The 16534-nt window shown below is 48.2% G+C and overlaps 1 protein-coding gene across 1 annotated transcript in view; it reads left to right on the forward strand.

Moving 5' to 3' along the window:
• The window catches only part of LOC140193104 (catenin beta-1-like), a gene marked incomplete at its 3' end in the record, with an annotated part of 31347 nt that extends 15918 nt beyond the window's left edge, over window positions 1–15429 (forward strand). The window contains exons 4-6 of the mRNA XM_072250506.1: window positions 714–864; window positions 4755–4876; window positions 15393–15429. Of these exons, the coding sequence (XP_072106607.1) occupies window positions 714–864; window positions 4755–4876; window positions 15393–15429 (310 nt within the window). The remainder of the gene's footprint in view (window positions 1–713; window positions 865–4754; window positions 4877–15392) is intronic.
• Between the last annotated feature and the right edge of the window lie 1105 nt (window positions 15430–16534).

Below are 16534 nucleotides of genomic sequence, written 5' to 3' on the forward strand. Positions count from 1 at the left end.
CCCTTCCCGTGAGACCGTAAGACATAGGAGCAAGAGTCAGGCCACTCAGCCCATCGAGTCTGCTGCTGGCAAGGAGTTGAAAGGAGAAGAACTCCGTTTTGCGCGTCCTCAGCCAGAGGGAGGTGAATCTGTGGAAGTTGTTGCCACAGGCGGCTGTGGAGGCCAAGCCACTGGGTGTATTTAAAGTGGAGGTTGATAGGTTCTTGATTAGCCAGGGCGTCAGAGGTTACGGGGAGAGGGTAGGAGAATGGGGTTGAGAGGGATAGTAAATCAGCTATGATGGATGGCAGAGCAGACCTGATGGGCTGAATGGCCTATTTCTCCTCCTGTGTCTTGTGAATATATTATTTAGTCAGGTCAAGTTGAAGTTCAATTGTGGTTCAACCATGCCCATGAATACAGCCAATCCAAACAACATTCTTGCAGGGCCAAGGTGCAAATCATAATGTCAACAGTTATACATAGCATGTATAGTTATGAAAAAACATAACAGCTACAAATTAAAATGCAGCCCAGTGTCACGGCCTGTAGCTTGAACGTGCATGGGACGGTGCCCTGGAGCCATGTTTCTGTAAGAACAAGAACGCGGCAGTTTCTCATCTCACTCGAGTGCAGACCCAGGTGGTCCAGCTTGCCTTCAGACCAGAAGTGCTTGAAGCTCATCCGGCGTGGTCCCCCTGAGAATGACCCTGCCCCTTGCCCCTCTCTGCCAGCTCCTGTACTCCCCAGTGGAGAACATCCAGCGTGTGGCGGCCGGCGTCCTGTGCGAGCTGGCCCAGGATCGGGTGGCGGCGGAGGAGATGGACCAGGAGCAGGCCACGGTGCCCCTGACCGACATGCTGCACTCGTCCAATGAGGGCATTGGTAAGTGGGCGTGGTGGCGACGTGGCGGGGACGTGCTTCCCATGTGGCCGCGGCTGGGGCACGGGAGATGGGGAGGGTGAGTGGGGGCTGGGAGAGGTGGGTGGGGAATCCGGTTAGGGGTGCAGGGACAGGATTACCTCTGTGGCCCTATAAACCACAGTCCCCTAGGCGGCTTCCCACTGACCGGTTCCAGTGGTCATGCCACTAGGGTGCAGGGTGCAAAACCCCCAAGGGTCCTCAAAATGAAACTCCAGAGACCTCAGTTGGCCTCAGATGAGAATCAGGCCATTCGGCCTATAGTGGGAGAGTCTCGGACCAGAGGACACAGATAGAGTGGATGTGGAGAGGATGTTTCCTATAGTGGGGGAGTCTAGGACCAGAGGGCACAGATAGAGTGGATGTGGAGAGGATGTTTCCTATAGTGGGGGAGTCTAGGACCAGAGGACACAGATAGAGTGGGTGTGGAGAGTCTGGTCCACCGTTCCGTCATGGTTGATTTGTTTCCTCTGTCAACCCAATTATCCTGCCTTCGCCCCGCAACCTATGAAGGCCCTTATCAATCAAGAAACAGCCAACCTCTGCTTTAAATATACACAGCGATCTTGGCCTCCACAGCTATCGAAATGTCACAGATTCTCCTCCCTCTGGCTAAAAAAAAAATCTCCTTGTTTCTGTTCTAAAGTAGGGGTTCACAACCTGAGGCCCATGGCCCCCTTGCTTAATGGCATGGGGATAAAAAAAATGTTAAACCCCTGTTCTAAAGGGACTCCCTCTATTCTGAGTTGTGCCCCCACCATAGGAAACATCCTCTCCACATCCACTCTATCTGTGTCCTCTGGTCCTAGACTCCCCCACTATAGGAAACATCCTCTCCACATCCACTCTATCTGTGTCCTCTGGTCCTAGACTCCCCCACAATAGGAAACATCCTCTCCACATCCAGTCTATCTGTGTCCTCTGGTCCTAGACTCCCCCACTATAGGAAACATCTTCTCCACATCTACTCTATCTGTGCCCTCTGGTCCTAGACCCCCCCCCCCCCCCCCCCACTATAGGAAACATCCTCTCCACATCCACTCTATCTGTGCCCTCTGGTCCCAGACTCCCCCGACTATAGGAAACATCCTCTCCACATCCACTCTATCTGTGTCCTCTGGTCCTAGACTCCCCCACTATAGGGAACATCCTCCCCACATCCACTCTATCTGTGTCCTCTGGTCCTAGACTCCCCCACTATAGGAAACATCTTCTCCACATCCACTCTATCTGTGTCCTCTGGTCCTAGACTCCCCCACTATAGGAAACATCCTCTCCACATCCACTCTATCTGTGTCCTCTGGTCCTAGACCCCCCCCCCCCCCCACTATAGGAAACATCCTCTCCACATCCACTCTATCTGTGTCCTCTGGTCCTAGACTCCCCCACTATAGGGAACATCCTCCCCACATTCACTCTATCTGTGTCCTCTGGTCCTAGACTCCCTCACTATAGGAAACATCCTCTCCACATCCACTCTATCTGTGTCCTCTGGTCCTAGACTCCCCCATTATAGGGAACATCCTCTCCACATCCACTCTATCTGTGTCCTCTGGTCCTAGACTCCCCCACTATAGGGAATATCCTCTCCACATCCACTCTATCTGTGTCCTCTGGTCCTAGACTCCCCCACTATAGGAAACATCTTCTCCACATCCACTCTATCTGTGTCCTCTGGTCCTAGACTCCCCCACTATAGGAAACATCCTCTCCACATCCACTCTATCTGTGTCCTCTGGTCCTAGACTCCCCCACTATAGGAAACATCCTCTCCACATCCACTCTATCTGTGTCCTCTGGTCCTAGACTCCCCCACTATAGGAAACATCCTCTCCACATCCACTCTATCTGTGTCCTCTGGTCCTAGACTCCCCCACTATAGGAAACATCCTCTCCACATCCACTCTATCTGTGTCCTCTGGTCCTAGTCTCCCCCACTATAGGAAACATCCTCTCCACATCCACTCTATCTGTGTCCTCCGGTCCTAGACTCCCCCACTATAGGAAACATCCTCTCCACATCCACTCTATCTGTGTCCTCTGGTCCTAGACTCCCCCCACGATAGGAAACATCCTCTCCACATCCACTCTATCTGTGTCCTCTGGTCCCAGACTCCCCCACTATAGGAAACATCCTCTCCACATCCACTCTATCTGTGTCCTCTGGTCCCAGACTCCCCCACGATAGGAAACATCCTCTCCACATCCACCCTATCTAGTCATTTCAACATTCGATAGGTTTCAATGAGATCCCCATTCGTTCTTCTAAATTCCAGTGAGTACAGGCCCAAAGCTGCCAAACGTGCCTCATCTGTTAACCCCTTCACTCCCGGACTCATCCTTCTGAACCTCCTCTGGACTCTGTCCGATGACAACATACCCTTTCTGGGATACGGTGCCCAAAACTGTTGACAATCCTCCAAGTGTGGCCTGACTAAGAAAGGCTCGGCATTATCTCCTCGCTTTTGCACTCTATTCCCCATGAAATAAATGCCAACACTGCATTTACCGCCTTTACCACAGAGTCAACTTGTGAATTAACCTTCTGGGAGTCTTTCACCAGGACTCCTAAGTCCCTTTGCACCTCTGATATTTGACCTTCTCCCCATTTAGATAGTAGTCTGCACTCTTGTTTTTACCAAACTGCATTATCGTACATTTCCCCAACATTGTATTCCATCTGCCAGTATCTTGCCCATTCTTCCAATTTGTCTAAGTTCTGCTGCAATCACATTGCTTCCTCAGCACTGCCTACCCCTCCACCTATTCTTGTATCCTCTGCAAACTTTGCCACAAAGCCATCAATTCCATTATCCAAATCATTGACAAACAATGTGAAAAGCAGCCGTCCCAATACTGACCGACTCATTGCTTCCTGCCTGTCAGCCATTCCCCTATCCATGCCAGTAGACTTCCTGTAACCCCATAGGATTTTATATTGTTAAGCAGCCTGAAATGCCTTCTGAAAATCTTAAGTAAATGACATCCACTCTCTCCTTTGGCCACTCTGCTTCTTACTTTCTCAAAGAATTCTAACAGATTTGTCGGGCAAGATTTCCCTTTACAGAAAAATTTCACATCTTATCATTGGTCTCCATACCCCGAAACTTTTATCTCTAATAATGGACTCCAACATTTTTCCAACCACTGAGGTTAGGCGAACTGGCCTATAATTTCCTTTCTTTTGCCTTCCTCCCCTCCTTAAAGAGTGGGGTGACATTTGTAATCTTCCAGCCCTCCGGGACCATGCCAGAATCAAGTGATTCTTGAAAGACCATGACCAATGCGTCCGTTGTCTCTTCAGCAACCTCTGTTACGACTCTGGGACGTAGTCCAGCTCATCCAGGTGATTTATCCTCCATAAGACCTTTGAGATTGTCCAGCACTTTTTCCCTTTGTAACAGCAATGGCACTCACTCCTGCTCCCTGACACTCACGGACCTCTGGCACACTGCTAGTGTCTTCCACAGTGAAGACTGAAGCAAAGTACCCGTTAAGTTCATCTGCCGTTCCTTTGTCCCCCATTACAACCTCACCAGCGCCATTTTCCGGTGGTCCAATATCAACTCTCACCTCCCTTTTATTTTTTATTTTTACTCTTAGTACCCTGCTTTATATTATCGATGTGATTCTAGCACTCAGCACAATAGTCGGGGCGTCGGAGGACCAGATGGACCAAATGGCCTCCTCTGATGTCCCTCTGGAACTCAGAATGCTTGGAGAAGGGCAAATAGAAGTCGGGGGTGGGGTAGAAGCTGGTGCAGAAGGGCCAAATGGCCTGTTTTCGCGCAGTGGTGGGGAGGATGCGGCTGCGAATGGAACTGACCTCCTCCCCTCTCTCTCTCGTTCTGCAGCTACCTACGCGGCTGCGGTGTTATTCCGGATATCCGAAGACAAGTCCCAGGATTACCGCAAGCGGCTGTCCGTCGAGCTGACCAGCACCCTGTTCAGGAATGACCCGGAGGCTTGGGATGCGGTAGGTGACGAGTCTCCGGGGAGGGGCCGCGGGTGGTGGTCGAGGGCAATGATGTGGTTCTGAATCAGATGCCCCATGGTAGATTAGATTAGATTATGAGGACGCTCAGTCCTCGTTTATTGTCATTTAGAAATGCATGCATTGAAAAATGATAGAACGGTCCTCCAGTATGATATCACAAGACAAACCAAGACTAAAACTGACAAAAACCACATAATTATAACATATAGTTCAACAGTGCAAAGCAATACTGTAATTTGATAAAGAACAGACCACGGGCATGGTAAAAAAAAAAGTCTCAAAGTCTCTGGAAAGTCCCATCATCTCACGCAGACGGTAGAAGGAAGAAAAACTCTCCCTGCCGTGAGCTTCCAGCCGCAAACTTGCCGATGCAGCACCCTGGAAGCACCCGACCACAGTCCAACTCTGAGTACGTCCGAAAACTTCGAGCCTCCGACACCGCCCACCATCTCTGCCGAGCGCTTCGAACCTGGCCCCGGCCGCCAAGCAGCAGGCAAAGCCGAGGACTCGGGGCCTTCCCCTCTGGAGACTTCGGATCACACAGTGGCAGCGAAGCAGGCATTTCACAAGTTTCAGCAGATGTTCCTCCGTGCTTCTCAATGTCCGTCTCCATAAAATCAGAATTGTGCACGGCACCCTACTTGACGGATAACAGATATTCATCACCGGAGAGGCCGCATGCGTTGCTTCGCGCCGCTATCTTCTCCGCCCTCCCTCCCAAGGGATGTGAGTGAAAACCAAGTTAGTTACTTCCTGTTCGGGCGGGAGCGAAGGCTCTCCATCTCTCTCTGTCCTTGGCCAGCTTCTCTCCAGTGCCCCAGCTGTGGTCTGGGGTCCTCATCTCTGCCTCTGCCGCACGGCGCCAAGTTGTCTTTGGTCTCCCACAGTTTCCTCCGCCCTCCATGGGGCCCAGTGAAGTTCTTCCCCTCACCACCCTCTGTCACGCAAGTCCCGGGCCGAGACTCGGGAATAGCGTCGCACTCGGGTTACAGGGCTTTTCATTGTTATTTCTGTAACCATTTCTTGACCCGCCCGGGCAAGATGAACCTCCAAGCCTGGAGGACCAGTCCGGCCGCCAACCTTTGACCTGTTTTGGCGTGGGGCGACCCTCCCAGGACAAGTTCAAAGAGGAAAAACTGCAAGTTGACGACCTCGTCCATTAGCCTTTCGCCGACCCTTCTTCCCCCACGGCCGGTACGGGTGATATTTGTAGGGCGGGTCAATCACTGAAATCATATCGGCTACGTTGCCCGGTCTTGGAGGCTTGGCCAGAAGCAGAGCTCAGATCTGACTGCAACTGCCCCAAAGTAAGACGATTTATAAACAAACAGATGGAAATCCAGAGCAACACACACAAAATGCCGGAGGAACTCGGCAGGCCAGGGAACGTCTATGGAAAAGAGTAAACAGTGGACGTTTCAGACCCTTTGGCAGGCTGGAGGTTTACTGTCTGCGTGAGGTGATGGGACTTTCGAGAGACTTTGAGACTTTTACCGTGCCATAGTCTGTTCTTTATCAAATTACGGTATTGTTTGCACAGTTGTAACTATAAGTTATAATTTTGTGCTTTTTGTTAGTTTTTAAGTTGGTTTGTCATGCGTTTTCGTGATATCATTCTGGAAAAACGTTGTATCATTTCTTAATGCATGCATTACTAAATGACGATAAAAGGGGACTGCGTGTCCTCATAATCATAACCTCTCTCTCTCCAGTTGGTCTCGGCCCGAAACGCCGACTGTACTTTTTCTTCCCCCCATGGACGCTGCCTGGCCTGCTGAGTTCCTCCAACATTTTTGAATCGATGAACGCAAGGGGTTTCGCAGACACTGGGGATCTTCGAGTGATGCCAGCACGCTGCGATGGGGTTTCTCCCCGCGTGGGGGGGGCCACAGCGTGACCGTTTGAATGCTTTACGGGAGGGTATCATTTTAAATGATGGCAGCACTGTGCAGAAGTCTTGGGCACCCTGGAGTTGGGTCATTCTGTCCGTCCGTCAATCTATCTATTGCCTGAGACTTTTGCACAGAACTGCAGTCATTTTAAATTTTAAATTATGCTCTCTCATTTAAAAAAAAAATATGTATATATGTATGTAACTCTTGTTTCGGCTAGCGGCTTAATTTAGGGGGTGATAGCCCCGGCCCGACCAAACTTAAGAAATCTCATTTGGGTGGATGTGTCCCCTGTTACAAATCAGTACCCCGAAAATAACAAGCAGTACACAATATGTGATTAAATGATTGACCTTTATAATTCTTTCTTTCTTTTTAAATCTTTTTATTGAATTAGTACACAAAAGGTAAACCATGTAGACACTAATACACTGTTGCGATATAAATTTACAAGAGATATTAATACACACAAAAAAAATTAGTAAAAACAGTGCAGTTTAGATATAAAATAACGAGGTAATATAATAGTATACTAATTTTCCATACATATCAATAAAGAGAAGAAAAAACCCAAAAAGACCCCAAAAAAACCCACCATGCAACTAACCTAAAAAGCAAAACAATGGGCTAACTAAGTATCAAGTAGACTTAAACAACTTAAGACAATCACGTCCTCAAACCCGACCTCCATTAAAAACAGTTAAAAAGCAACACCGGAATGTAAATATGGGCAAAGAGGGAAAAAAAAATTACATTAAATGAAAATGTTGTATAAAAGATCTCCAGGTCTGTTCAAATTTAACTGAAGTATCATAAAGATTACTTCTGATTTTCTCCAAATTTAAACGTAGTATCGTCTGGGAACACCAAAAGAATGTAGTTGGGGCATTAATCTCCTTCCAATGTTGTAAAATACATCTTTTCGCCATTAAAGTAAGAAATGCAATCAATCTATGGGCTGAAGGGGAAAGATCGCTGGAAATTTTAGGTAATCCAAAGATAGCAGTAATAGGATGGGGAGAAATATCTGTATTCACTACCTTTGAGATAATATTAAAAATGTCTTTAGTCTTTTTTTTCAGGTTATAAGTTAAATCTCACTAAGAGTGAGCTTTATAATTCTTACTTTGACTCTATGGTTGGTAAAGAAACAGAAAAAAAGAAAGCAGGCCCAGTCTCATGAGACAGTTTACTGCGCAAAGTTGGAGCTCACCGATAAATCGATCGTCCACCATCGACCTCCTCCGATCGTCGCTGCCGTTCGGACCCTCACTCTGAGTCCGCCCCGTCCGGCAGTCTACCGACCCTCTCCATTCGCGTCTTCTCTCCTCATCTCTGCCCAGCAAAACACTGCGAAAATCTCTCTTCACAAGAAAGAACAACGTTTCTCTCATTTGGATAACCCCAGCATTCCAAACCCTGTTATCTCTGGTCATAACCCAAACATTGCTGCTACAGAGAAACAATGGGTGCAGGAGTAGGCCATTCAGCCCTTCGAGCCAGCACCACCATTCACTGTGATCATGGCTGATCATCCACAATCAGTATCCCTTTTCCTGCCTTCTCCCCATATCCCTTCACTCCGCTATCGTTAAGAGCTCTATCTAACTCTTTTTTGAAAGAATCCAGAGAATTGGCCTCCACTGCCTTCTGAGGCAGAGCATTCCACAGAACCACAACCCTCTGTGTGAAAAAGTTTTTCCTCAGCTCCATTCTAAATTGTCTACCCCTTATTCTTAATCTGTGGCCTCTGGTTCTGGACTTCCCCCGACATCGGGAACATGTTTCCTGCCTCTAGCATGTCCAATCCCTTAATAATCTTATATGTTTCAATCAGATCCCCTCTCAGCCTTCTAAACTCCAGCGTATACAAGCCCAGTCGCTCTAATCTTTCAACATATGACAGTCCCGCCATCCCGGGAATTAACCCAGTGAACCTACGCTGCACTCCCTCAATAGCAAGAATGTCCTTCCTCAAATTTGGAGACCAAAACTGTACACAGTACTCCAGGTGTGGTTAAGTGCCTTGCTCAAAGACACAACGCACTGCCTTGGCCGAGACTCGAACCCACGACCTTCGGATCGTGAACCCAATGCCCTAACCACTCGGCCACGTGCATGAATGTGAGGAAATTGGGAAGAAATGGACATTCTGTGGGCAGAAGGGATTAGTTTAGTTGGCCACACGCTCAACATTTCAGATATGTTGTTGTTGAGTAGCTCGTCGAGCTGGCTTGTTAGCTTGCAGACGTTTGGTTACCCAGCTAGGCAACATCACTGCAATTTCGAATGAATTGCTGGTGATTGTTCGTCTGTTATGTGTCCTGTGATTAGTCCGCTTGTGTATGTTGGTGGTGGGTGGTATATCCATGACTGGTTCGTTAAAATCCGATTAGGTGGTAAGTGTCGTCCGGGCTGTGTTAGTCGAACGCTATGTAAGATTATCTGCACTTCATTGTCGCCAAACAATTGATACTAGAACGTACAATCATCACAGCGATATTTGATTCTGCACTTCCCACTCTCTGGATTACAAATCGATAGTAAATGTTAAAAACTTAAATTATAAATCATAAATAGAAAATAGAAAAATGGGAAGTAAGGTAGTGCAAAAAAACCGAGAGGCAGGTCCGGATATTTGGAGGGTTCGGCCCGGGTGAAACAAGAATCCCCAGGCAGCTGGTGTACGGTGAGCTTGAGCATGGCAGTCACAATCTGGGCTGAACCCCCCCAAAAAAAAGATTCAAAGACAATCTGAAACCGTACCTCAAATGGGCAGACCTCCAGCCTCGACAACTGGAGGAGTCCGCAGCCGACAGGGCTGCGTGGCGCGCTCTGGCCAGAAAAGCCACATCTGACTTTGAGCACGACTGAAATCAGCGCCTTGCAGCAGCACGAGACCGACGCCACGAAGCTGTGTTATGCACCTGTTCTAACAACCGCCATTCCGCGTCCAACCTGCCTTCGGCTTCCGAAGACACGTGTATCCACAGATGACTGCGCAATCTTTTAGCCTTCCTCGGACCCCGAGAGACTGACGATATATATAGACACAGACACACACGCACAGTAGCCGGCTGGTGGCGTAGTGGCATCAGCCACTGGACTTCGGGGTGAGAGGTCCCGAGTTCAGATCTGGCCGGCTCCCTTTCACGCTCTCCGTCCATGCCTGGGTTGAGTGTTGAGCAAACAACTCGACCTCATCAAAAAAAAACAGGAGGGGGATGGGCTCCGCCAGGTCTCAGATGCCCAAGACACGCCGTATGATAAGCATTAAAAAAAAGCTCGTCACAACTGTGCCCTGACGACTCCGCCAGGAGTTAAGGGCGTGCGCACGCACGCCAAAGTTTGGGCACCCCTGGTCAAAGTTTCTGTTACTATGAATAGCTAGGCGAGTAAAGGGTGACCTGATTTCCAAAAGGCATAAAGTTAAAGAGGACACATTTCTTAAAGCAAGAAAACTTTTTTTTTTTTTATTTCCATCTTTTACAGTTTCCAAATAACAAAAAAGGAAAAGGGCCCGAAGCAAAAGTTTGGGTCAGTACTTAGTAACACCCCCTTTGGCAAGTGTCACAGCTTGTAAACACTTTTTGTAGCCAGCTAAGAGTCTTTCAATTCTTGTTTGGGGGATTTTCACCCTTCTTTGCAAAAGGCTTCTAGTTCTGTGAGGTTCTTGGGCTGTCTTGCATGCACTGCTCTTTTAAGGTCTATCCACAGATTTTCGATGATGTTTAGGTCGGGGGACTGTGAGGGCCATGGCAAAACCTTCAGCTTGCACCTCTTGAGGTAGTCCATTGTGGATTTTGAGGGGTGTTTAGGATCATTATCCTGGTGTAGAAGCCATCCTCTTTTCATCTTCGGCTTTTTTTTTTTACAGACGGTGTGATGTTTGCTTCCAGAATTTGCTGGTATTTAATTGAATTCATTCTTCCCTCGTCCAGTGAAATGTTCCCCGTGCCACTGGCTGCAACACAAGCCCAAAGCATGATCGATCCACCCCCGTGCTTAACAGTTGGAGAGGTGTTCTTTTCATGAAATTCTGCACCCTTTTTTCTCCAAACATACCTTTGCTCATTGCGGCCAGAAAGTTCTATTTTAACTTCATCAGTCCACAGGACTTGTTTCCAAAATGCATCAGGCTTGTTTAGATGTTCCTTTGCAAACTTCTACGCTGAATTTTGTGGTGAGGATGCAGGAAAGGTTTTCTTCTGATGACTCTTCCATGAAGATCATATTTGTGCGGGTGTCGCTGCACAGCAGAACAGTGCACCACCACTCCAGAGTCTGCTAAATCCTCCTGAAGGTCTTTTGCCGTCAAACGGGGGTTTTGATTTGCCTTTCTAGCAATCCTATGAGCAGTTCTCTCAGAAAGTTTTCTTGGTCCTCAACTTGACCTCCAGCCGTTTCTTAATTACATTACGAACTGAGGAAACGGCTACCTGAAAACATTTTGCTATCTTCTTATAGCCTTCTCCTGCTTTGTGGGCATCATTTATTTTAATTTTCAGAGTGCTAGGCAGCTACTTAGAGGAGACCATGGCTGCTGATTGTTGGGACAAGGTTTGAGGAGTCAGGGTATTTATAAAGCTTTGAAATTTGCATCACCTGGCCTTTCCTAACAATGACTGTGAACAAGCCATAGCCCTAACTTTTAAGGTCTGAGACCTTGGTAAAAGTTATCTGAGAGGTCAAATCTCTTGGGGTGCCCAAACTACTCTGCTTTTTTTCAATCTAAAATTGTGCAAAAGAAAAATAATACACTAATCTTGCTTAAAATGTTGAAAAGAATGTTTCGTCTTTAACGCTATAACTTTTGGAGATCAGTTCATCTTCTACTTACTTAACTATTGGCAGTAACAGAAATTTTGACCAGGGGTGCCCAAACTTTTGAATGCCACTATACCCACCCAAGACTTTCGCAGCACAGGACGGTATGTGGGGCATGAAATTCTGAAGGTGGAAGGTGGATAGAGACAGAAACCTTGTGCAGACTGCTTTACAGACGGCGGTGGGATTGAAACCAGGTCACTAACGCTGAAACGGAGCCGTTCCCAATAGGAATTAGAGCAAGGAGCACTACAAGTAGTTCATGACTGACTCGTGCCAGGGGGCAGCATTTTAGGGTGTTAGGAGGGAAGTATCGGGTGGGGGGGGGCGGGTTAGAAGTTCAACCCCGCAGAGATTCAACCCTGGTAAGGTGGCCGGGCCGGGTGACGTCCCAGGCCGAGTGCTCGGAGGCTGGGGGGGTGGGGGAAGAAGGGTGCGCGAGGGCTGGTGCCTTCCTGGATGTCCTCAACACTTCACTCATCCAGGCTGTTTCAAATTGGCCACCGGCATCCCTTGTACCAAAGAGCTCTGCACCTTCAAAGCTAAACTTTTTTGCCTTTCGCAGGGCTGATTTATTATCCCTCTCAATCTCCCCCCACCCCCCCCATTCTCCTGCCTTCTCCCGTTAGCTTTTGACACCCTGACGAATCAAGAACCTCCGCTCTAAGTCAGGCAGCCACAGGAATGGACTAATTTAATTATCAATTTATTTAAATTTATGCCTAATTTATTATTATTCATTTTAATTTATGCACCCGAGTCGAACACTAATTTATTATTATTATTTCATTTTAACTAGTTAGAGATGCAACTCGGTGACAGACCCTTGTGGCCAGAACATATCGCAAATCCTATATGCAATCAGACAGTCTCTGAGGAGTATTGATAATGATGAGTTTGAGTACGGAGAGGAAATTAAGAACCTGGTGGCATGGTGCGAAGACAATAACCTGTCCCTCAACGTCAGCAAGATGAAGGAATTGGTTGTTGACTTCAGAAGGAGTAGCGGACTGCACGACTCCATTTACATCGGTCGTGCGCAAGTGGAACAGGTCAAAAGCTTTAAGTTCCTCGGGGTCAATATCACAAATGACCTAACTTGGTCCAACCAAGCAGAGTTCACTGCCAAGAAGCCCACCAGTGCCTTTACTTCCTGAAAAAACTAAAGAAATTTGGCCTGTCCCCTAAAACCCTCACTAATTTTTATAGGTGCACCGTAGAAAGCATTCTTCCAGGGTGCATCACAACCTGGTATGGAAGTTGTCCTGTCCAAGACCGGAAGAAGCTGCAGAAGATCGTGAACATGACGCAGCACATCACACAAACCAATCTTCCATCCTTGGACTCACTTTACACCGCACGCTGTCGGAGCAGTGCTGCCAGGATAATCAAGGACACGACCCACCCAGCCAACACACTTTGCATCCCTCTTCCCTCTGGGAGAAGGCTCAGGAGCTTGAAGACTCGTACGGCCAGAGTTGGGAACAGCTTCTTTCCAACTGTGATCAGACTGCTGAACGGATCCTGACCCGGATCTGGGCCGAACCCTCCAAATATCTGGACCTGCCTCTCGGTTTTTTTGCACTACCTTACTTCCCCTTTTCTATTTATGATTTATAATTTAAATTTTTAGTATTTACTATTGATTTGTAATCCAGGGAGCGCGAAGTGCAGAATCAAATATCGCCGTGATGATTGTACGTTCTAGTACCAATTGTTTGGTGACAATAAAGTATATAAAGTATAAAAGTATAATGGTTGGTGGGGGGGGGGGTGGGGTCACCCGTCTTGTAAAGTCACTGCCCAGAAGAAGGCGATGGCAAACCACTTCAGCAGGAAAGTTTGCCAAGAGCAATCACGGTCACCGTGATCGCCGACGTCAATTCATTAAATCAATAATCAAATGAATCGGGTTTAATGTCACTGGCCTCTTTTGTGAAATTTGGTGTTTTGGGACAGCAGTACTTTGTCAATATATAACAAGGAAAACTCAATTAAAGTAAGAAGTGTATGAAAAAAATAAGAACTGCAAAACTGGAGGGGAAAAGTAGTGAGGTGGTGGTCAGGCCCCACTTGGAGTACTGTGCTCAGTTCTGGTCGCCTCTCTGCAGGAAGGATGTGGAGACCATAGAAAGAGTGCAGAGGAGATTTACAAGGATGTTGCCTGGATTTGGGGAACGTGCCTTTTGAGAATAGGTTGAGTGAACTCGGCCTTTTCCCCTTGGAGCGACGGAGGATGAGAGGTGACCCGATAGAGGTGTATGAGATGATGAGAGGCATTGATCGTGTGGATAGTCAGAGGTTTTTCCCCAGGGCTGAAATGGCTAGCACGAGAGGGCACAGTTTTAAGGTGCTTGGAAGTAGGTACAGAGGAGATGTCAGGGGTAAGTTTTTTAAACAGGGAGTGGTGAGTGTGTGGAGTGGGCTGCCAGTGGCAGTGGTGGGGGCGGATATGATAGGGTCTTTTAAGAGACGCCTGGACAGGTACATGGAGCTTAGAAAATTAGAGGGCTATGGGTAACCCTAGGTAATTTCTGAAGTAAGGACATGTTCAGCACAGCATTGTGGGCTGAAGGGCCTGTATTGTGCTGTAGGTTTTCTATGTTTCTATGGGTTCATTGTCCCATTCAGAAATCTGATGGTGGAGGGGAAGAAGCTGTTCCTGAATCGCTGAGTGAGTGGCCAACTAAACTAACCCCTTCTAGCTGCACAACGTCCATGTCATAGAAATAGCGAAAACCTACAGCACAATACAGGCCCTTTGGCCCACAAAGCTGTGCCGAACATGTCCTTACTTTAGAAGTTACCTAGGCTTACCTGTAGCCCTCTATTTTTCTAAGCTCCATGTACCTGTCCAGGAGTCTCTTAAAAGACCCTATCGTATCCGCCTCCACCACCGTTGCTGGCAGCCCATTCCACACACTCACCACTCTCTGCGTGAAAAACTTACCCCTGACATCTCTTCTGTACCTACTTCCAAGCACCTTAAAACTGTGCCCTCTCGTGCTAGCCATTTCAGCCCTGGGAAAAAGCCTCTGACTATCCACACGATCAATGCCTCGCATCATTGGATATCCTTCCATTTTCCTCACGTTCACCTATCTAAATGTTTCTTAAAAGTCCCTAATTTATTGGCTTCTACCACCACCCTAGGCAGCACATTCCAGACACCCAACACTCTGTGTATATTTAAAAAAAAAACTTTTCCCTAACATCTTTAAAGTTACCCCTCTCACCGTGCCCTCTGGCATTGTACATTGTAACCCTGGGGGGAGAAAGGTATCTCTGCTTTTATAAATCTCAGGGGTTTCCAGCCTGGGGTTCACAGGCTCCTTGCTTGGCCTAAAGAAAGGGTTGGGAAGCAATTCGTAATGGCCAGTGTGCGCAAAAATCTCGCGCTGTGCGTTTGATTTGACAAAAAAAACAGGTGCACGCTGAGCAGCCTCATCAGTAAAAATGGTGCCGACGAGCCAGTTGTGAAAAAGAAATCCGCCAGCAAATCGTCGCAAAAGCCCCACGTCGTCACCGCCCGCGCCGGGAAGCCAGGAGAAGGGAGCGCGCTCCTCGTGCGCTGGTGAGGTATACTGAACGAGGTAGGGGGTGCGGTTTGAACTTGCGGGCCAGCAGCAAGAGATGCGTGGGCGCGCACGCCCTCTGGGGGGGTGGGGGGACGTTGTTGGGGACCCCTGCCAGCTATCTCTGTTCCGGAGGAAACAACTCAGGTTTCCGTGAATGAGACTGGGTAACGTTACTTGTTCTTCTTCCCCCCTCCACAGGTTGACCGATTGATGGCTGCTGATGCTTACCAGACAGGTGAGCTTAAAATATCTCTTAAATTATCTCGCGTGTTTCCGACTTCCCAGGTGGTGAAAGAAAGTCGATCCCCCCCCCCCCCCCATATCGAACGGCCACGGGTCTTATTTTAAGGGAGTTGTAGCTGGAGGGGGAGGTGTGGCTAGAACAGGTGTGTAGGTGTGGTTGGAGTGAATGTAAACGGGTAGACAGCTCCCTACAAACCCAGGTCCCCCTGGGTTTGGCGCGTACATCTCCGTCGACCCCGCCAATGTCGGTGCACGGCCTCCTCTACTGCCACCTTGTGGCCACTCTCAGCAGGCTCGTATTCTGTCTGGGGTAGACTTCAAAACATCGACGGGTCCAACTTCCGATAAATTCCCCCCACTCCCCCATTCTTCGATTTCCTCACTCTGGTCTCTTAACCTCCTCTCCTTCACCTGCCCGTCACCTCCCCCTGGTGTCCCTCCTTCTTTCAGCCTTTTTACCTCTCCCACCTATCACCAGCTTCTTGGTTCATCTCCCCTCTCGCTGTGAAACGGGCACACCTCTTTTTCCCTTATTAGGGAGAGAGAGAGAGAGACCCTGTATGCCAAATTACCGGGTGGACGGGTAGTCTTTGGGGCACTGCAAGTCTGTGTCTTTATTGATTGCTCTGCCTGGGGTGGGGGCACGCAGATGCTTTTTTTTGTGGTGGGAGCTGGTGGGGGGGGGCCTTTGGGGTGCTAACATTTAACTGTCATTCTTTGGGGGCACTTCTCTGTTTTCGTGGGTGGTTGAGAAGATAAAGAATTTATAGAACATAGAACAGTACAGGCCCTTTGGCCCACTATGTTGTGCTGACCCACAAACCCTGCCTCCTATATAAGCCCCCACCTTAAATTCCTCCATATACCTGTCTAGTAGTCTCTTAAACTTCACTAGTGTATCTGCCTCCACCACTGACTCAGGCAGTGCATTCCACGCACCAACCACTCTCTGAGTAAAAAACTTTCCTCTAATATCCCCCTTGAACTTCCCACCCCTTACCTTAAAGCCATGTCCTCTTGTATTGATCAGTGGTGCCCTGGGGAAGAGGCGCTGGCTGTCCACTCTATCTATTCCTCTTGATATCTATCATGTCTCC

The sequence above is a fragment of the Mobula birostris genome, unplaced genomic scaffold (genome assembly GCF_030028105.1).
Source record: "Mobula birostris isolate sMobBir1 unplaced genomic scaffold, sMobBir1.hap1 scaffold_3820, whole genome shotgun sequence".
Taxonomy (NCBI): domain Eukaryota; kingdom Metazoa; phylum Chordata; class Chondrichthyes; order Myliobatiformes; family Myliobatidae; genus Mobula; species Mobula birostris.